Consider the following 22,291-nt stretch of genomic DNA (forward strand, 5'->3'; position numbering starts at 1 on the left):
ACCGAGAGCAGTCGATCTCGCTGAGTTGGTGTATTTTTTTTTTTCAACTCAAGCCTCAACTTTGGGTCAACCCGAGATCGGACCGAGATCTCGCCGAGATATGTCGAGTTTTGTCCAATCAGGTAAGGTATTTAAGTGGCAGGTGGGTTAAAATAATGGGTCACAACTGAGATCCGAGATCTCGTCGAGATATTGCACTTTTGAGACTCGTAGGCAGTCTCGTCTCGGCTTTTCCAAAAACCGAGAAACTCGGCGAGATCTCACGAGTTCTCGAACTATGCTCCTAACATGACTAGGACTAATCCTAATCAGCTAGGACTAGTAGGACTAATCCTAATCAAACTAGAACTGCTTACCCCAATCGTGTAAGCAGCCTATTTCAACAAGTTTAAACAAATAAAACACTCGTCCCTCTAAAATCGTGGAGGGGAATAAAAGTAAAAGACTGTTTTAACCTTACTAATTAAAACACACAAAAACACTAAAGAAAAGAAAAGGCTCCAACGAAATAAGCCTAGTCAAGGCTCTTCTTCTTCTTTCGCATGCTTGGACCTGCATCAGCTCTCCCCGGCTTAGAAACATTCATCTCCGATGAATGGGTGAATGCCATGTAGTGATCATATAACTCCGGATCAAGCCTCTTGAAGTCATCAGCATGTATCCAAGTACTGTCCTGGCGTGGGTGACCTTTCCACTTGGCAAGGAAGGAGTGGTAACCGGCGCCTTGACGAGTCGTCTTGTGCATATCATCCAGAACCTCTTCAATCAATCTTCCGTGGGTGGCTTCAGTTGGGGCAGTCGCAACATGTGCTTTGAATCGCCATCATCTGAATGTTGCCCCGTATACAAGTATAGATCAGCCACGTTGAAAACATTGCTTATGCCCATATCATCAGGCAACTCTAGAACATAAGCATTAGGCCCAATACGTTTCAGCACCTTTTATGGACCCATCTTCTTTGGATGTAGCTTACTGTTGACACCCGGTTGGTGTCTCTCTGGATTCACCCATACCAAGACCATGTCTCTAGGCTTGAAGTCTACAAACCGGCGATGCTTGTCGGCAGTGGACTTGTAGTGATCAGTGCTGAGTGCAATCTTGCGTCGAACATCTGCGTGCACTTCGGTGATATGGCGGAGGAATTCATCGGCTTCAACACTTACCCGAGCTTGAGGGGGTAAGGGAATGAGATCAATCGGACGGCGAGGTTGTACCCCAAGGAGAATCTCGAAAGGAGTACGACCGGTGGTCCTGTTCACGGAGCTGTTGTATGCAAACTCAGCAACGTCAAGGATAGAGGGCCACGTCCTCTCATAATCTCGGACCAAACACCGCAGCAAATTTCCAAGGCTCCTGTTAACTACTTCTGTTTGCCCGTCAATCTCGGGATGGAATGCGGTAGAAAACAACAGCTTGGTATTTGTCTTCAGCCACAGAGTCTTCCAGAAGTAACTCATAAACTTCACGTCACGGTCGGATACGATGGTACTGGGTAACCCATGGATGGGAACAATCTCCCTGAAGAACAGTTTGGCTATACGGGAAGCATCAAGTGTTCTTCGACAAGGAATGAAGTGAGCCATCTTGGTGAATCTGTCAACTACCACCATGATGGAGTCAAATCTTTCTTTGGTAGGAGGTAGTCCAAGTACAAAATCCATACTGAGATCAACCCAGGGCTGGTGAGGGATCGGCAGTGGTGAATAGAGGCCCGTATTTTATTTGGTACCTTTAGCTAGCTGGCAAACTCGACACCTCCGGATTACATGCTCTACATCCTTGGCCAAGTGAGGCCAATAGTACCGATCAGTCACCTGCAAGATGGTTTTATCCTTCCCGAAGTGTCCTCCTAGACCTCCTCCATGTAACTCCCTGATAATGTGGTGTCGTAAGGACGAGTCGGGAATACAAAGCCGAGTTCCTAAGAATAGGTAACCATCATGTAATGAATATTTAGGGTGCTGTCCACCCTGCTTCAAATCAGCATATAGGACTTGAAAGTCCTTGTCACTAGCATACTCATCTCTGATCTGCTTGATTCTAAGTGCATGGGCTGAAAAAGTGCTCAAGGTCAAGACTTTTCTACTCAGTGCATCAACCACTGTATTTTCCTTTCCTGACTTGTATTTGAGGGCAAAGTTGAAATCCTGTAAATATGCAACCCATTTAGCATGCATGGTGCTAATGGACTTCTGTGAATGGAGGTGCTTGAGTGCCTCATGATTAGTGTACAAGACGAATTCTTTGCCAATAAGGTAGTGTCTCCAATGCCGCAAGACCTGAACAACGGCATAAAGCTCTATATCATAAGCAGAGTACCGAGTCTTGGCATCATTGAGTTTCTCACTGTAGAATGCAATAGGATGTCCATTCTACATAAGAACTCCGCCTAGACCAACACGGGAAGCATCAGTAGCAACTTCGAAAATATGGTCAAAGTTGGGCAGGCGTAGCATTGGAGCTTCAGTCATCTTCTTCTAAATCACTTGGAAGGCCTTTTGAGCTGCTGCTGTCCATGTGAACGGACCCTTGTTCTGTTTGGTGCATTCGGTTATGGGTGCCATGATGGCACTAAAATTGCGAATGAATCGCCTTTAAAAAGAAGCCAAACCGTGGAAGCTTCGCACTTCAGTAAATGTCTTCGGAGTAGGCCATTCAACAACGCTTCGGACCTTTTCCGGATCAACTTCAACACCCTTTGAAGAAATTATAAAACCAAGGAAAACAACCTTGGGCAGCATGAAGGAGCACTTCTTTAAATTTATAAACAGCTTCTCTTGCCGGAGCACTCTTAGAACTTGTTTCAGGTGGTCTATATGTTCATCTGGGTGCTTACTGTACACCAAAATATCATCAAAATAAACAACGAAAAACTTACCGATGAAAGGACAAAGTACCTGTGTCATGACTCATGAATGTGCTAGGTGCATTTGTTAGGCCAAAGGGCATGACCTTCCACTCGAACAATCCATCTTTGGTCTTGAAGGCTGTCTTCCATTCATCTCCAGGCCGGATGCGAATCTGATGGTATCCACTTCGAAGATCGATTTTGGAAAAAATCTTTGAACCGGACAGCATGTCTAGCATGTCATCAAGCCTAGGGATTGGGAACCTATACTTGATGGTAATCTTGTTGATAGCTCTGCTGTCCACACACATGCGCCACGAACCATCCTTCTTTGGTGTCAACAAGGCTGGAACAGCACAAGGGCTTATGCTCTCATCAATAAACCCCTTCTTGAGAAGCTCTCCCACTTGTTTAGTAAGCTCTTCATGCTCAGAGGGACTCATTCTGTAGGTGGGCAGATTTGGTAACATAGCACCGGGTACCAAGTCAATGACATGTTGAATGTCTCTCAGTGGGGGTAACTCGTTGGGAAGTTCTTCTAGCACTACATCTGAAAAATCCTGCAATAAGTCTTTGATAGGTTGTGTAAACTTCACTTCAGGTTGGGCAGCAACCTCATGAGTCACCACGGCAAGAACCAAGCCTGTATCATGGCTGGTCCTGTATCATGGCTGGTTTGTTCAAACTCTCTCTGTGGAACAGCCAACAACTTACTTCCAGATTCTGTCCCCTTCTGGTTGGTACGCATAACACGGCGTTGACGTGATTCTTCAGGCACATTAAGGGGGTACCACTTGATCTCCTCTCCCTTATGTTGAAACACACACAAGTTTTTTCTTCCTAGGAGGGCAACATCATTGTCATACAACCATGGTCTTCCTAGTAACACATCAGTCATTCTCATCGGAATGATATCACACCAAATTTCCTCTGAATACTTGGGGGCTTGTAAGGGAATGTAACATCTCTTGTTCACATCAAGCTTATTCCCGTTCAATAAGGAGACTTTGTATGGCATTGGATGCTTTTCAAACTTCAGACTTGCCTTCTTCACAAGGTCTTCAGAAACAACATTAACACAGCTGCCACTATCAACAATTATCTTGGGAGTGTGTTCACCTGTCCGCAAGCGAGTGTAGAAGATGCAACTACGTCGCCAGTCTTCACTCTTAGATTCAGCACTCAATATACGTGCTACTACGTGTACACCTCGGGTATCTTCAAAGTCTTCACCCAGGTCATCAAAATAAGCAGCCCCATCATCATCATCATTAGGGGGTAATGCATAAACACCCTGTTCATCAAAATCATCAGGGTCTTCTTCTTCCTTTTCAGCTACATGAATCTGTCTCTGTTTTACTAGGCAGTCCTTAGCATAATGTCCCTTTTCATTGCAGCAATAGCAGGTGTTGGAATCACTTGTGGTCATTGGGGCTTTACCCTTGTCCACACGAGAAGAGTTGCCAGTGTAGGGAGCTGTCCGTGTAGAACCAGCAGTGACATTATTACTTCTATTGTAACCATTAGTTGGTTTGGAGGCTGGAAAAGATTTCTTGGTGTCAACAGCAGTGGAGCCAAACCTTCTAGTGGTGTTCAATAGGTCTTCAGCCTTCAAGGCTTTCTCAAAGCAGTCCTTGATGTCCAGAACATCTGCAGCGCCAATAGCTCTAGTAATATCAGATCTTAATCCCAACCGAAATCGAGATAACATCTGAGTAGCACTCTCTATGGTATCAGTACGGGATGAAAGAGAGTGGAACTTCTGCATGTACTCGGATACAGTCATATTCCCTTGCCGAAGGGAATTGAATTGATCTTGCATCTGAGCTTTGTAGTGTCTAGGCAAGTATTTCTCTTTCAAATCATACTTCATATCTTCCCAGTTGGTAGGTGCATCACCTACGTGCTCCAAATCTCTCTCTGTCTTTCACCACCATTCTCGAGCAGAGCCAATTAATTTGGTACGTGCCAATCTCATCTTTCGGTCTTCAGGCAAATCATACTAGTCAAAATAGTCATCTAGGGCAGCAAGCCAATCATAGAATTTCTGTGGATCACCATGTCCATCATACTCTTTCAGCTCTAGTTTGACCTTCTGTGTATCAAATCTCCTGTTAGTAGCTTCATCTCCAGTGAAGTAGGACTTCAAGTATTCCTCAAAGTTAGGTCTTCGAGATGCTTCAGTAGTTCTGTTCCTGTCTTCTCTGTAGTCATCTCTGTCATACCTACGTCGATCCCTGTGATCTCTATCATGCCTAGAATGATCTCTGTGGTCCCTGTGACGTCTGGGATGACCTCGATGATCTTCATCCCTTCCCAGAGTTCCATGTACTTCAGAATGAACTTGGAATCTGTCCTCCTCTACATATAGGGGATTGTTTACAAGAGGCACAATTTGCCTTTGTTCTATTGCTGTCATTCGATTACCAAGAGCTTGCTGGTCTGTTGAAATCTTCTGCAGCATAGTCATGATTGCAGCCATTGGATCAGGTGGGGGTGGTAGTGGCGGATCAACAATAGGGTCGCCATGTTCTTCCATTGCTTTGACACCAATTTAATGTAGCCTAGGTAGGACAAAGCCCACTAGGAACCAGGGGAACAAGGTTATGTAGTAGGGCTGGCCGAATGGACAGTTTTAAGTAATTAGGTCACAAACTAGGGTTAGGGTTAGGGTTTCGAACTAGGGTTTATTTGGTATCGAGGTGCAGGTTTTTATGAGTCTACTGGTATAAGTTGGATCGAACTTGGTTGAGGTTGGAAATCTAGGGTTTCAGGTAGGATGCCTTATGAAAATGGACTGTTTGTGAGATCTAGGGTTTAGGGGCAGATTTTAGGAAAGGGGCTTATAGGGTTTTAATATGCAGGTTTAGGGGATCCTAATGATGTAAAGAAGTTCGAGTTTGTATAGGTTTTCAAATTCTGCTGTAGGGGCAGAATTAAGTTGCAGGTTTAATGGAGGTCGAATGTGATGGGAGAAGGGAAATAGATCAGGTTTGTATAAAGGGAAACAAAGGGCAGCAGGTTCACTTACTGTAATGCAGAAATAAGGCAGCAACTTGAAGATTGATAGAGCCTCCTGACCTTCACAGTGCAAGGAGTCGCAGGAGTCCACCTACCCTTCACCACCTTGAGTCCACAAGGATGCAAGCTCGCAGAGGAGCAGAGGCAGCAGCATGCAGGCAGCAATCTCAGATTGAAACAAGAGTTTTTTAATGCAAAAATTAGTGGGGGAGCCTGCCCACGATCCATCTATTTATAATAAAAAAGAGGGCCAAAAGCCTTACACAAATAACCAGATTTGAACTAGGAATCCCAGTTCCAAATCCTAAATCCTAATAACAAAACATAAAAAAACATAGCAGACTTATACTCTAAATAGGAGTATAAGTTTAAACAAATAAAACACTCATCCCTCTAAAATCGTGGAGGAGAATAAAAGTAAAAGACTGTTTTAACCTTACTAATTAAAACACACAAAAAAACTAAAGAAAAGAAAAGGCTCCAACGAAATAAGCCTAGTCAAGGCTCTTCTTCTTCTTTCGCATGCTTGGACCTGCATCACTAATATTATCATTCCTTATTTTATCCTTCCTGGTTTTGCCACTGATCCATCTCAACATCCTCATCTCCGCTACACTTAGCTTATCTATTTATGACGCTTCTTGACAGCCCAACACTCCGCGTCATATATCATAGCCGGTCTTATGATTGTCCTGTAAAATTTTCCTTTAAGCTTTACAGGAATTCATCGATCACACAACACTATGGATGCTCTCCAGTTCATCCAACCTATCCCAATCCTCTATGAGGCATCAACTTGTATATCACCTTTCTTACTGATGATTGATCCTAGATACCTGAAATGGTCACTTTGTGGAATCTCCATCTCATCCATTTTTACCCCCCTCATTGTTGTTAAAGTTACAAACCATATACTCCGTCTTCGTTCTATTCATCTTAAACCCTTTTGATTCCAAGGTTGATCTCCATAGCTCCAATTTGGTATTAATTCCAGCCTTTGTCTCATCCACCAAAACAATGCCATCAACAAAAAGCATGCACCAAGGAATGTCACCTTGGATATCTCTGGTTAAATCACCCATGATAAGCGCAAACAGACAAGGGTTCAACGCTGATCCTTGGTGCAACCCAACTGTAATTGCAAATTCACTACCTTGACCCCTTACACTTCTAACACTAGTCACCACACCATCATACATATCTTTAATTGGGTCCACATATTTACTTGAAACATCTCTCATCTTTAGCACATGCCAGATTAAATCCCTAGGAACTCTGCCATAAGCTTTCTCTAGGCCAATAAAGGCCATATGAAGATCCTTGTTGCTCTCTCTAAATCTTTCCATGACTCTCCCAAGTAGACAGATAGATTCTGTTGTGGATCTTCCTGGCATAAAACCAAATTGGTTCTCCGAAATAAGCTGGGTATATCCTCCAAGAAATATAAATTCTATCATGCAGAAATACCTGGTTTTCCTTGTCAGATTTAAGTATCTTAAGCCACTTGATCATCAACATAGAGACCCTTCCAATTATCTTAAGCCACTTGATCATCAACGCTGAGGTGTCACTATGAATAATGATGCTTTCTGCCACCGTATCACTCGAGGAGTCTTTATTAAGAAGGCCAAAGAAGTACTCCACCTCTCTTCATTGTCCTCATCCTTCATTAATACTCGACCATCCTAACTTTTAATACATCTAACATGGTCTAAGTCTCTGATCAACCTTTCTGATGTAGATAAGTCACCTAAAGGGTTTATTTTATTGAAAATAAGCTTTGGGTTGGGAATAGGGGTGCCAAAAAAACCCGGCCATCCCGATCCGGCCCTAACCCGCCCTGAGCCCGGATAGGGCTGGGCCAGGCCTGTGTTCTAGACAGGGTCGGGCTGGATTTAGTATTTTACTGGCCCTGGCAAGGCTAGGCTAGGCCTAGGTTGATGCCTTGGCCCTGGCAGGGCCAGCCCGACCCTGTATACACAATAAATTATCTGTATAATGGGCTTTGTTAAGTGGGTTGGGGCTATGTATTCATATATATTATATGTACAATGGGCTTTGTTAAGTGGGCTGACTGGGCTGTTCACTATTCAAGGCCAATTAAGGCTGGGCTTGGGAAAACCCTGGCAGGGCCTGGCTTGGGTTGAGGGTATGCTTGACCCTGGCAGGGTCAGGCTGGGCTTGGGTTTAGGTTTAAGCTGCCAGGGTTGGGTTAGGGTTAAGGCCAAGCCCGGCCTAGCCCGACCCATTGACACCCCTAGTTGGGAATTGATGTAAAGTCACTTAAAGGGTTTATTTTATTGAAAATAAGCTTTGGGTTGGGTCATATATGAATTGGGACTTTGATCCCATGGGTTTACCTTGTAATTGGCCTATTTAATGAGCCTAAAATATGGGTAGAAAGTAGGAAACGGGATTTGCTTCTTTAGTTTAGTTAGAGTCCTATTTTGAGTTTGTTTTCTTTATTATTTCACTTTCCTAGTCAATTTAGGTTACCTTATTAGTTAAGGATAGGGTTAGGCCTTTCCTTTTTAGTGTCTAAGTCTATTTTTGAGTCTTCTATATAAGTTTGTAAGGGAGGCCAGCATTGTACACGAATTTGATTAATGAAATATTGGCTTTAGCCTTTGTGAAAATCCTGAGATATGATGGGTGAGATGCTCAGGCTGAGTTAGCCATTCCCTTCCATCGGTTATTGAATCCAAACCCTAATTTTGTTCAACTCGAGTTCAAGAGCGTTACAAGCTGCTGGGATTTCTTTCAACTGATTGTCACATCGATTTTTTGAAGATTACCACATCAAGATCATTGTTGCTTCAATAGGTTACAAAAATTTGTAGGTTTTTATTTGTTACTTCAACCAAGAAAACTGTTCCCTCATTTGAGTTCCCATTGTTCTCTTGGTTCCCTCATATGATTTTAGTTCCCATTGTTCTCTTGGTTCCCTTATATGATTTCTTATTTATGGGAGGGTTTTCTATTTGATCCTGCTTGGGATTAGACCTATTCAGGTTCTAGTCTTACATTACTTTCTCTCACATTAGCTATCTTATAGATAGCTTTTTTCCCCATCCTTCGAAATCAGATTGTTATACAGATCGTCATATTTCTTCGCCCTTGCGTTCCCCACAATCATTTAGTTCCTGGCAAGCTTGTATCTTGTTATATCCTCTACCTCTTTAGACCTCTGTCATAATTTAAAACAAGCTCGGATCCATGACGTCATCGTATTATGAGCATGACTGCATGGTGGGGTACCACTCCCCTCTCTGGCAATCCTTCTAGACAAGTAGGCAGAGCTCAATTTGTTGCATAGAAAAATAGATTGCCTAGGTGTCTTGGTCGTGATCCACTTCATAACTGCAGGCCATTGATAGACCAACTTCAGACCAAACAACCATTCTCACCCCAGATGATATGATAAGGAATCGTCTCCTTTCAAAATAGATCTGCCTTGGCCCTGATGTCTTGGTTGCAATACTTCCCACACCCAACTGCACTGCATGCAAGTAATTCCCTAGAGAACATGCTATTACACTATGTAACCTCACACATTCATGCTATTACACTATGTAGTAACCTCACACAATGTAACCTTTTAAAGTTTTAAGTTTTAAAATGCTATTACACTATGTAACGTGGACATGCTTGTTTATCATTCCAAGGTCATATCACACATGTCAAACACCAACATGCACATCCACAATGCTAAACATTTTTTAAATAAAAGGATACTGAGAAAGAAGGAGAGAGCTTTCCAGAAGGGGGGGGGGGGAATAAATATTATGGTTTCATGAAGAAGAAACATTATAGTCTTACCCAAGTGATTACCTACGAGAAGAACATACTAATAATATACATAAACAAATGAATCCCCTGTGTTGAGTTTTAGACACATATCCCACACCCAAACTCGTTAAACATAGGGAATGTCAAACTCAACTCTGAACCATTTAATTTTTGAAAGAAAAAAAAACCACTAAGGCTGAGAGGGCCATGAGATCTATTTAAAAAACTCGTTAAACATAGGGAATGTCAAACTCAACTCTGAACCATTTAATTTTTGAAAGAAAAAAAAACCACTAAGGCTGAGAGGTCCATGAGATCTATTTAAAAAGAAAACAGTAGAAACAAATAAAGACAAAGAAAGTAAGAACTAAAATCTTTACAAACCTGGGATTTACTTTGTCTAGTCCAAGGACCAAAGGAACCAATAGAATAATAGGTGCCCAATCTAGTTGACCCTTGGAAAACTCAGAACAAAGTCTAGCAGCGTCTTCAATACAGACAACTGGTGCTCCACCTCGTTCCCCATCTTCATCACCAGAAACAACATAAATAGCCATTGACAGTGACTGGTTGTCCCTTCCAATGTTAATCTGCTGTATCTTGGAGCGAGCAAGAGTTTCCCATGAGCGACACGTTGCATATGGACCAACCCACGAACCAGCAGCAAGGCCATAGGCTTTTCCGGCTTGAAGAAGATTGTGTATGGAGAAGGGAGATGCCTCAGAATCACCAAACAGATGCAAGATTTCAATATATTCCTGATCAAATTGCTGCATAATCAACAAGGGACCATCATGAGCATCCCTACAGCGCAAATAAAGAAGCCTTATCACTCTCTATCTGTCAAAATGAACCCAAGTTTATATCTAAAGATGGAAGCAAAAACAAAATGGCACAATTTACACCTTCCATCTTACCCTTTGCGAGGGCTTTCTCCAAGACCTCCCCAGACGATGAAAGAGCAATGCCTGCCGGCATAAAAGAATTACTTAATTCACTAATGAGAGAGAGAGAGAGAGAGAGAACAATTTCAAATTTGTTTGTGCAAAGGGGGCTTGGAACCCCAAAAAAATAAGTAAAAATAAAAAACTACCTGGGCAACTAGCATCTGACTGCTTCTAAGCATACAACCCCAATTGACATCACTAGTGAATCTTGAATCACCAATAACATCAAAACCTGTTCACAGGGTTACAAATTCTATCATTCATCCTCACCACAGTAATATGGCTAAGTTGGCTAATGAAATTAATTGAGAGAATAAAGACTCTGTGCACAATCAACCTTTCCGATATGTCATCCGAATTTTTGATGAGAAATCCTTTTCAAATGCATCTAGTCCATTGTCATGAACTGCATCACTGGAGGAAATTTCTTTTGAAGTTTTATAACATACACCTAAAAGCCATATTTCACTAGTTGAGCTGGAAAAAAAGGTCTTGCTTGGCCCTAGTATCCGCTCTTGAAGTCTCTTCATTGAGCTACCAGTCACAACTCTCTTCAAAGCATTTGCCCATCCATATGTTCTGGTATTAAATGCTCTCTTTTCACGAACAGATGATTCGTTGTATGTTTCAAACAATGAGATAGTAGACACAAAAAAACTTGACCACAAGGAAGCCTTAGAAGAGTTGGTGTTGTCAGATTTCTGGTCTGAACTAACAGTTGCTGGATGCTTATATTTGGAATCAACTGAATTTCCTGCAGGAATCTTTGGACCCACAGTTCTCTCAGCCAAGTCCTTCATCACCTAGTCATACATCAACATACCATGGCTAGAAGCAGTCTGTAGAAGTCAACAAAAGAGTATTTAGTACACAGTCTAAAGGTAAAGATAAAACAGAACCCCACATCCCCCAAGTACGTGACAAGATGAATGAATATACATAACAACAGTGAATGCACAGAACACATCAAAATCGCAAGCAACTCATGGAATATAAATGGATGATGATCAGTTGGTTTACAACTTCTAATATTCTTTAAGAATCTGTCCGAGGCCAGACAAGTGAATTTCTAATTACAGTAGGATTACATCAAGGATCAACTTTTAGCCCCATACCTCTTTGCATTAGAAATGGATGAAACTAACTAGGGAAATGGCCTGCCGAGACGAGATTTTAAACTATGGCTACAAGACCAGTAATGTTGCATGGAGCTGGATGTTGAACAAAACAACAACATATTAACAAAATAGGAGAATCTGAGATGAGGATGTTGAGATGGATGAGTGATAAAACTCCAAAAACAATAAAAAATCAAGGTGATCTAGCAGTGACCCTGATAGAAGACAAGTTGAATAAGCATCAATTAATGTCGTATTACATTTGTAATTGAGGCCATTGAGTGCAGAGCAGTACGAAGTGACATGGCACAGGTAAAGGAGTTAAAAGACCAAGAGGGAGACAAAGAGTAACTAGAGAAGTAGTGAGAAAACATGAATAGCCCAGACTTGACAACGAACATGACCTTATTTATTAAGGGGGGAAAAAAAGACCAAGACCATAAATACAGTTAATCCCCATTTACTTGGGAAAAGGCTTAGTTGAGTTGAGTTGAGTTGAGTATTAAGAAGCTGTGTTAAAAACATCTTTCTCCTTTCCATTTTAAACAATATGGGGAACGTTGTCATATAGATATATACTAATATCACGATGATCATCCAAGTGGTAAGTATTTGGCAATAGTTTATACTTGGTGCAACCAAATTAGGACACAGATAACACAAAGCAGCTTGGTGTAATCCATTCAAGCAACAAGGCAACCATGCCAACACCATCATACATCTTGATGAAGCGATGTCCTACCCAGAATCCTATATAACCCAACAACAAAGCCCAAAGGAATAAATCCATTTCCCCGAATGGGAATAAAAGGCTACAAAGATGGAAAATTACAACCCATTTCCCAGATACGGAATTTGATAGGGAATCTTTGATTATCTTGCAAAAAAACACGTATAGAAGTTGAGGGAAAACATTATCATTCACACTTGCACTGCAATAGAATCAACTAGAAAATGAATAAGACAGATAGAGATAGATAAATAAGAGTGTGTGTGTGTGAGAGAGAGAGAGAGAGGCTCAGGCATGAAGTCTGAAGAAGTTCAGTTTTGGGGGCAAATTGAATGAAAATCTCAGAAAGTACGAAACCAAAGAAATGTCTTAGAGATTTTGGGTTGAAATCTGGAGTTTGGAAAGGGATCATGAAGGTCCAAGATGCTTTTAAACAGGATATCAGTTTGAGGATGAAGCAAGGCAATGCTACCAGCTTCTGGCACGATAGCTTGGAAACTCTTCTTAAATCTTACTATCCCCAGTTATTAGGGGCTCAGACAACAAGTTCTGCACAATTTGGGACTGTAACAGCGCCTATAACATTTCTATAAGATGGAAGGCTTGACGATCTAGATTTTCCAGCGTTTCTGCTGATATTAAATTGTCTAAGCTCTTACAAACTGATATTTTTAAAGATTTGGAAACTTAAAGTAATTAAATGGATTATCTAGTAGTTTCAAATTTTACAGGAAACAGCCTCTCTGCAAAAGCAAGGGTAAGGATGCGTACATTATGACCCTCCCCAGACCCCACAATGGCGGGAGCCTCGTGCAATGGGTACGCCCTTTTTTATCTAGTAGTTCCAAATTTTAGAGAACTTAACCTTCTATACTAGGAAACTAAACCAGCTACATAAAGAAATATGGTGAAGTGACATTTTATTGAGCACTTTGCCAAAAGAGAATATAAAACATAGTTGTCAAGGCATCGTCTAGGTGTCCAGGCTCTCTCTTGGGTCCAAGGCGATCGCACGCCTTGTTGACACTTCACGAGTTTACGTTAATTTATGTTTCATACTTTGATTTTTTATGAATATGCTTATATTATATTGTACGTTTTATTTATCAAATGTTGGTTTCTCATATTACGTTATTACTAGCATAATTATATCATATTGCATTGATATGGCTATGTAATATAACAATGTTGCATATAAACATAATTATATAAAATTATCATTGTTATATTACATATAGTCATATACTGCACACCTAGGGCGCCTAGGAGACGCTTAGGTGAGCGCCCCTCCAACGCCTTGGGTCATCTAGTTGCCTAGACAACTATGGTATAAAAGATACAAAATTCCATGTACATCACCATCTCGCTGCCTAAACTGTATAAATATATGCTTCACATTCCTTGGCCATGCCCAACTAACCTCAAACTTAATGATAAAACAATTCAGAAAAAGGATGTCAAGCTAATTCCTCTTCCTCATAACACCTATAGCATCTATGAGTCAACTTCAACCCTTTTTTTTTTTTTGTTGGTGAATAAGAATATATTACCAAAACGAGGGGAAGAAAAGGGGGGGGGGGGAATACACAGGGAAAGAGGGGGAGGGGAAAGCTATACAAACATCAAGGCTCCAAAAAATAGCAATGTGCCTGTTCCTAGGAGAGTCCACAAGAGAGCCATGGCGAAGCACGTGAAGCTTGGAGCTGACATCAAAGAAGATGGCTTTCCAAATCTCGTCGAAAGAACAAGAGTTGGAGGTCCATCTGCTAAGATTTCTTTCCATCCAAATATGAGAGATAACCGCCCCTAACACAAGTTTACCAGCTGAGTCACAGATTAAAGCCTGAAAATGTCATATCCAACCAAAGCCACTCACGGGCGAAGGGTAAAGGTCTTCGTCTATGGGGCCAGATGGAAAAAAGGGCTTTTTACTAGATGGAGGAGGAAAAGGGGCAAGAAAAAAAAAGATGATTAACGTCCTCATTACCATTCCAGCAAAGGATACAAGCAGGGGGGACAGGGATATGACGGTGAAGGAGAAATGCTTGGGTAGGGAGGCAGTTGTTTAGGGATCTCCAGACATTGAAGCTGTGGCGGGGGATTTGCCCTAGCCAACTTCAACCCTTGATTGTTAGTTATCCAACATTCTGACGTAAGAGCCTTATCTAATGCCACCACCCACGCAAATGTTGCTGCTCTTGGGTGGGCATAAGTCTTCCAAATCTTCCTGACTTGCAACAAAGAAACCTCTTCCTCTTCAGCAAACTCCTTGACAGCAGTTTATACTATGTAAACATCAAGAAATCCCCCCTGCACTCCCCAAAATTTTATTATCCACCTCCTCCACTATTACCTTTTCCACACACACACAAAAACCACATCCACCTCCCTCCCAATTAAATTATAGCTGTATAAATATGAAACTGTGCCTTCCCAAAATCTACTATCCTCCAGCTCCAGGTTAAAATGGTCTGTATAAACAAAAAACTAATAGCACTCTCTCAGTTAAGTCCCAGCTGGCTATTCTACTTACAAACCAAAATAAAAATGACTTTCCAGTTTCCAGTGAGGTTAATTTGGTTAAAGGAACCCTGTCAAGGTTCAACTCTTCTTGTGGATCACATACAAGCATCCTTACTATTGAACATCTAATTTCCAGAGACCATGAGCTGCCCAGTGTGTGTCTGTTCTGTCTTAGCAATGCTGAAACAGTAGCTCACCTCCTCTATACCTGTCCTTATGCAGCTCAAGATTGGAGGAATGACAAAGCTTCTAAAGGATCAATTGGGTGCCTCTACGACCAGTTCAACCTTTTAGAGAGATGGAACAGTCAATAGATTTGGGGGAGAGAGAAGAGGTTGTGGCTTCAAATTCCTGGGCTCCAGTTGGTATCTCCAAAGAGCAAGGAATGAGCGTGCTATCACCTAAGGAATAATGGCATTATTCATCTGTATTTTTATAACTTATTTATCTTTTTTTATCAATACGAGCAAAACATTTTCATTTCATTCGGAAAAAGAGGATAACTACGATGGATAATGTAATCACAATCCCCCCTCCCAAAAAAAATGTATGATCTTCACACAAAGATTTAACTATCAATAAAAAACACGACTGAAAGATAGCATACATACAGCAAAGCATCCTAGCAGGAAGAAAATAATTCTCGTCTATCCCAGTAAATTCTATAGAATCTAATGCCCAATAGCATTAATATTTGGCAATCTCAACACAAATTCTTGAGAAAACTCTATGGTTGCCTACAAATATTCCTTCTATTTAAAACATGTGGTTGTGGTATACCATAATCATATAGGGGTTGGGCATGACATAGTGTCTTTATAGTAGTGCCAAAGCTAGACACCATTTGGAGGCCAAGTCCATAACTGTTCCAGCCCAAGAAAAGGCCCATTCAAGCCCAAAAATTAGGTCTCTTATAGAGTGTCCCTTATGAGGGGGTACATCCAAGGTCAGTATCCCTGACAGTGCTGTCAAATTCGAAGACTCCTTGGGAAAATATGTAATTTCTTTTTTTTTATTTTACCAGGTCCAGCCATGGTTTATTTAAGTTCTTTTAGTAAGTTTGTTAATTTAAAAAAGTTGGGCTTTATAGATGTGTCTATGTACCAACACAAAATTCAGAATCAATGGAATGAAATTTGTGTTTTGCTTGGCGCTTTCCTCTTCTTTCTCTTTCAGTTACTGGTTTTCTCCCTTCTTCTCAGTTCAATTATCATCTTTCTTATTGTTGTTACTCTGCTGATAGTATATCAGAATTCATCCTTGTTTATTCCTTGTTTTCATCCCCTGTTTCTATTTCAGTCATATTCTGTTTTCTTATCACTTTTCAGCTATATATCAGTTCTAAAATCTCAATTATCTCCTCTCTATTCTTTTTACTAACCTTTGTTCTGCTATCCAATATCCATTATATACATCAAGTCCTGACTCCCTTTTGAGATTTAAATCACTTGTTACATCTCATGTTGCTGCACCTGTTTTGCTAATCTAATATAGATCAGCTTTCAAATCTGGGCCACTAGATCTACTATTTATCAGAGAGATCTGATCCTTCAATACTGCATGATTCACTAGCAACATATGGACCACTCTAACTGAGTTTCAGACTGCTCTGGTTTCTCTTTTATGAGATATAAAAATTCTCCATTCAGCCCTCTAACTTCCAGATTTTCTTGTTTTGTTCTGCAGCTCTACTTTTTCCCATATTTTTTTCCTAAGGCTCCTTATATCATAAGTTTTGGGCAGCATTAGAGCAACTCGTGGCTACCCAATATGCCCCCTTTAAATCATATACATTAGATATACCAAAAGTTCAGGAGGGGCAGTTCCCCCCCCTCCCCTCTTCTATCGAGCAACATTATAAGAAACGCAATCCTGCATTAGATTGGAAAGTTCGGACCACCCCATAGTTGGGATGGAAGGAGTATAATGCTTGCAGGTAGGCATACAAACAAGCATGTTTTTTGCTCTATCCCAAGTCTCAACAGACAAAGCACCAGCAGAGCAAGGTCCATAAACGACTGATAGGATCACGATAGAAGGAACAAGAATATGACTGAACTTGTTCCCTAGGAAATTGCACGGCACACTAAAATGGTGTGGGCCTGGTCCCTATGTGCAGGGTTCTAACTGTTTGAAAGAGTTAAAGACGCAACTGATAGATCATATCTTCATATACCATTGTTCAAAGAGCCATATGTTTACTTGTTTGGCCTTGAAGGATCAGGATCACTTAGGTGAATGAAAACTTTACAAAAAATTGCTGAAAGGAGGGAGGAGAGAGACACGTACGGTGGCATTGGCAGGACACACACACAAACTCCAGAATAAGTAGAAGCATATCAATAAAAATTTCACATTGCACTAAGAAGCAAACACTGCCTTTCAGTTGTAAATATGTGACCGTGTTAGAAACTGTTAGATCACCACCTGAGATACCATCTGATCTAATAAAACTGGAAAAAGGTGGCCCAAACTCCAGAGGTTTCTATTTTTATAAAAGAAACAAATTGGTGCCGCCACACCGAGCACCAAATCAAATCATTATATATTTTTTTTGGGTAATGTTCCCAATCATTATAAATTCCATAATAAAATTTATAGGGTTCTTTAACAGAATATAACAAGTTAAACCAATTTAGGCCCAATTTCAAAATCCCCAAACATGCCTGTGATCCACCAGGTGAAAAAGCAAGTCTCGTATTTGACAAGAATTTCGATACATGTACAACAACAACAACAACAACAAAAAAAAAAAAAAAAAAAAAACAGAGAGACATTAACGATTATTGTAAAAAGTATAAGCGAATCTGAAACGGACCACAATAATAAGCAACTGGTAGAAAGGAGCTGACCTCCTTTTCCGGAACCCTAGTCCAGAGAGAGGATCCTGTGGTCGCCGCGAAGAAAAATCAGATACGACTGACAACTGGCGATACTGGGTTCCGGGGGAGAAGGCCTCAACGGTCTTCCTCTCTCTCTCCCTTTCTCTCTCTCTCTATTCCCCCTCCCCTTTATGCTCTTCTCGCGTTGGTCCAATGATATTTATTCGCTCATAGTGGCTACTATAGTCGGAACAGTTAATCCGCAGCAGCAGATCAAGAGTTTTGGAATATGAAAACGAAGATACAGGAGGAAAGCCGAACCCAGGATAGCCCAAAGTTGGGGAAAGACGAGAGCAGCACGGAGGAAGAAAGACACCGGAAATTATATTTTGAGGATTGAGACGGTGACGTATATGATTATGTTTAGACTTTGGCGTGGCAAGGTGAAACTTGAATTATTACGTAAGATTTTGAAGTTGCTCCCACTTGAAAATTGAGGAATCTTTAATCGCTTATAGCCTTATACCAAAGAAAATTAACACGCTAACGATTAACGAACCGAGGTTATCCGTCTCGGTGTCGGTATTGAAATCGGTCCCTAGAGTGAATGTACTAGTCCGTGTCGATATTGATAGTATTTGTATCATAGCGGTCCCTAGAAAAGCCTATGATCGTGTTCCTAGAGATTTAAATCGCCATGTCCTAGTGAAGAGAGGGGTGTTGAGTATATAAGTGGATGTAATTAAAGATATGTATGAGGGCGTGGTGACTAGCATGAGATTTGTGGAAGATCAGGGCAAAGAATTCTCAATTACGATAAAATTACATCAGGGATCAGTCTTAAGTCCTTATCTTTTTACGTTGATCATTGACGAGCTAACCAAGAGCATCCAAGACGATGTCTGGTGGTGTATGCTCTTTGCGGTTGATATCGTTTTAGTGGATGAGACAAAAGCAGGGATCAATGCTAAGCCAAAGTTATGGAGAGAAACCTTGGAAACAAGAGGTTTTAAGATCCGTAGAACGAAGACAGAGTATATGATGTGTAATTTAATCACACTAGGATGGATATCGACATGGTGCGAATTGGGGAAAGAGAGATACCACAAAGCAACTATTTTAGATATATGGGTCAATCATAAATAAAGTAGGTGACATAGAAGATGATGTTTCACATAGAAATAAAGTGTGATGGATGAACTGAAGAGATATGTCCGGAGTGTTGTGTGACTGACGTATTCCTTTAAAGCTAAAAGGAAAGTTTTATAGGACTGTTGTACGTCCGGCTATGATGTATGAGGCAAAAATGTTAGTTAATTAATAAGTGGCATATTGGGAAGATGTGTGTAGCAGAGATGAGGATGTTGATATAGATGTGCGGAAAAACTATGAAGGATAACGTAAGGAATGAGGGTATTAGAGCTAACTTGAGAATTGCCCCGATCAATGACAAATTCTGAGAGAGCAATTTGAGGTGGTATGATCATGTTCAACAGAGGTCTAGGGACGCCCCACTAAAGAGGAGTGATATGATCTCGATCGAAGGAGTTAAAAGAGTTAGGGTAGGCCTAAAATGACCATAGGAGAAGTTGTGAGGAAGGACATGCATAGTCTAAGTCTTATACTAAGTATGACCTTGGATATATAGAGCCTATTGGAGGGCAAGGATCCATGTAGTGGACCCCATTTAGCTGAGATTCTCTTGACTCTCTAGGTTGTGCCTCTTTCCTCTTACTCTCGTCTTTCATCTTTCATCCCTTATCCTTTTTTCTAGTATGTTCTAGATTTTCATTTGTCATTTTTTAGTTTTTCATTTCTCATCTATTTTCTTATCCCTCATTTCCTCATCTCAATCTCCATTCCCCATTTTCTTTTTTTTTTTGTGAAGATCTCAGTTTTCATTACTTTGTTTTATTGGATCCATGCAACCGAGCCCATTAAGTTGGGATAACGCTGAGTTTGTTGTTGTTTGTATCATAATGGTTTGTATTAGGCCCGGATCGAACATAAATTATAAAACAAAACACTTTTTTGTTGATACTCTTGATCTGTATCGATATTGCATCGATATAGGATGTTAGCCGATATGTTACTGATACCGTGTTCCATGAGAGGTTCTTCATCTTCATTTTCTTTCAGAGCTTCTCTAATTTGTAGCGGGTACACCTGGCTTCAATCAGAAATACAACATCCGGCTTATCAGAAACAAGGAGATTGCAAAGGGAACGGATGTCAAGGGTCTCCCTAACCCTTGGTAGTTCCAACTCAGAATTTTCATGATGACCCGTGGGGCTGATCTCCCTTAGCCTCCATGGGGCCAAAATCTAAAAAAATGCTCTACCATAGGTGCATGCTCAGAAGATTGTTAAGCTTGTGTGTTGTAGAAGACTGGCCGGGTTGGAAATAACAGATGGAAGAACAGTGCCCATTGGAGTGGGTTGGGGGGGCGGGTGGAGGGCGAAGTTTGAAGAGGGCATAGCGGTGTGGGCAGAGTAGGCTGTATCAACTAACGGGTTGGATCCCTGGTGATTATGATGGAGTAGGGCAGGGTAAGCTGGATAAGGACCGGGCTTGAAAGGTTATGAGTTAAGAAGGGTGGATGGGCTTGGGCTGGTGTACAAGAAACCATTTTCAATTGAAAATGGAAAAGACATTAATATTGTTCAAGATACTGTCTCCTTTTAGATCATGAGACTGTGGGGTCGGGTCGCACTGTGCGGCTGACATCTCATCGAATGTGCCAGCCCCTCACCAGCCGTAATGAGACTGCACCAGCACCAGGGCCGAAACACAGTGAACCCCCACACCGTAGGTAGAGGGATCCGTTTTGTTTCTACATTGTGGCTAAGGCAGGTATGTCTATATACTTTTACGGGTGGGAAGGAGTCGTCCCCCCCCCCGCGGTTCATGAAGGATTTTGTAACGATAAGTATCCTTTTAATTCCCGAAATACCCCTCCTTTCCTTTATCACTAGCATGCCTTAGTTGTTTGAGGACCCCAACGATGCCAGCGTCAGGACCAGGCTCTGCTGCATCTTCTCCCACTCAGCTCACAATCTTCTATTCTGGAACCATTAGTGTGTTTGATGCTGTTCCAGCAGAAAAGGTTAGTCATGTAGTTTTTGAGTATATGAAAAACAATAAGATTTGGAGAAAGTTTTTCTTCACCCACTGAGCAATTCAACCATGAATCTATGGTCTTCATTACTCCTCCCCCTCCCCCCCCCCCCCTCTCCCAATATGGTAAGGTCCTAAATGCTTGTAACTGGTCCCTGTCACCCATCCAAAGTTCAAACACAATGAGCCATTGGTGAAGGAATTCCTCCTTCACGGTGGCTCAAGGAAAACTGAGTCCTTTAAGATTTTATACTCACTTTTTTTTTTCCTTTTCTTCTGACATCTAGTATTTTTTCCCCCTTTAAAAAGGCCCACACAATTATGCTGATCGCTGCTGCTGCTGCTGCTGCTACTGCTGCTAAGAACTCAAGCAGAAAGGATAGCGGGATTCCTTCTGCAGCTGCTTCACCAGTACTCACAAGGTCTCCTTCCTTGCAGAGTACTGCAGCTGCTGTGGCTTCACAACAATCCCAATTTCAACCCATTCAGAATACCTCCATGTGCAATCTGCAAGCAGGTAAAGAGAAAAAAGGGAAACCTAACCAAAATATTCAGTATATGGGATATGGTTCTCATTTGCCAGTGTTTCATTTTTGCTGTGCTTTTCAACTTGTGTGTTGTTAAATACAACTCTTATTATAGATTTAATTTTTTTTTGTGCAGAACTTCCAATTGCAAGGAGACACTCCCTTCTTCGCTTCTTGGAGAAGCGACGGGACAGGTATTCCTCCCTCAATGTGTCAGTGTATCTATTTGATTCTTGAGGGCATAGCTTTGCATCTTTGTCAAAATGTATATTTCCTCAGGTTGAACACAGGTCCAATATTTTGTTTACTTACCTACTCAAAAGATGGCATTCTCATAAAATGGTCTGCACAGAGGCAGCCTATCTCCTGCTAAGAATTTCATGCTGCTTGCTTTCTTCCCTGTTCTCATCTTGTAGTTATTAACCAGGAAAAAGAATGGCATCCATGCAAGGGTGTCAAGGTCCTATTGGAGTGGAAATCAATTAACAACTCTAACCATCAAATTTAACATGAACTTGTTATTAACTGCAGATTGGTGAGCAAGAGTCCCTATCCTCCTGTGGTAGTGACAAAAGAAGCAGACAACACAGGAAGTGGCCTCAGTGCTGAAGCCCCGTCCCTGCAGGGCTGCTTCTCAGAGACTTCCAAATCTCAGGAAGAGTTCCAACCAACTGCTGCCACCCACCTTGCATGAATTAATGAATTAATGAATGGAAACCTCGACGAATTATAGCACAAACATAAGCTTGTGATTAGTTTTATTTTCTTAGTTTGTCGCTATGGTTATTTATCTCACTCCAAAATTATTCAAAGCAAGTGACCATCTAGACTTGATGGGTGGCCGGTTC

At 41.3% G+C, this 22,291-nt stretch overlaps 2 protein-coding genes across 3 annotated transcripts in view; one reads left to right on the forward strand and one right to left on the reverse strand.

The window, feature by feature from the left end:
• Positions 1-18,173, reverse strand: part of LOC122669045 (cysteine protease ATG4-like) — a 34,089-nt gene extending 15,916 nt beyond the window's left edge. Inside the window, exons 1-5 of one of the 2 annotated variants that reach the window (XM_043865671.1) lie at positions 17,830-18,173; positions 10,944-11,445; positions 10,753-10,838; positions 10,577-10,627; positions 10,044-10,429 (exon numbers count right to left, since the gene is read on the reverse strand). In XM_043865671.1, the coding sequence (XP_043721606.1) occupies positions 10,044-10,429; positions 10,577-10,627; positions 10,753-10,838; positions 10,944-11,406 (986 nt within the window). In that variant the 5' untranslated portion in view covers positions 11,407-11,445; positions 17,830-18,173. Of the gene's footprint in view, positions 1-10,043; positions 10,430-10,576; positions 10,628-10,752; positions 10,839-10,943; positions 11,446-17,795 lie in introns of both variants that reach the window. The other variant, XM_043865672.1, reaches the window with a different exon arrangement.
• A 2,605-nt stretch (positions 18,174-20,778) lies between these two features.
• On the forward strand, positions 20,779-22,291 carry LOC122666820 (protein TIFY 3-like). Its single transcript, XM_043862897.1, has 4 exons — positions 20,779-20,905; positions 21,226-21,433; positions 21,580-21,637; positions 21,975-22,291. The coding sequence occupies exons 1-4, from the start codon at positions 20,804-20,806 to the stop codon at positions 22,135-22,137; spliced, it is 531 nt and encodes a 176-aa protein (XP_043718832.1). The 5' UTR covers positions 20,779-20,803; the 3' UTR covers positions 22,138-22,291.

This window comes from Telopea speciosissima, chromosome 7 (genome assembly GCF_018873765.1).
Source record: "Telopea speciosissima isolate NSW1024214 ecotype Mountain lineage chromosome 7, Tspe_v1, whole genome shotgun sequence".
Taxonomy (NCBI): domain Eukaryota; kingdom Viridiplantae; phylum Streptophyta; class Magnoliopsida; order Proteales; family Proteaceae; genus Telopea; species Telopea speciosissima.

Coding starts and splice junctions, on each gene's coding strand:
- LOC122666820 (XM_043862897.1), top strand. CDS start 20,804: ATGCCAGCGTCAGGACCAGGCTCTGCTGCATCTTCTCCCACTCAGCTC. Junction 20,906..21,225: donor ATGCTGTTCCAGCAGAAAAG/GTTAGTCATGTA, acceptor CCCTTTAAAAAG/GCCCACACAATTATGCTGAT. Junction 21,434..21,579: donor CATGTGCAATCTGCAAGCAG/GTAAAGAGAAAA, acceptor TTTTTTGTGCAG/AACTTCCAATTGCAAGGAGA.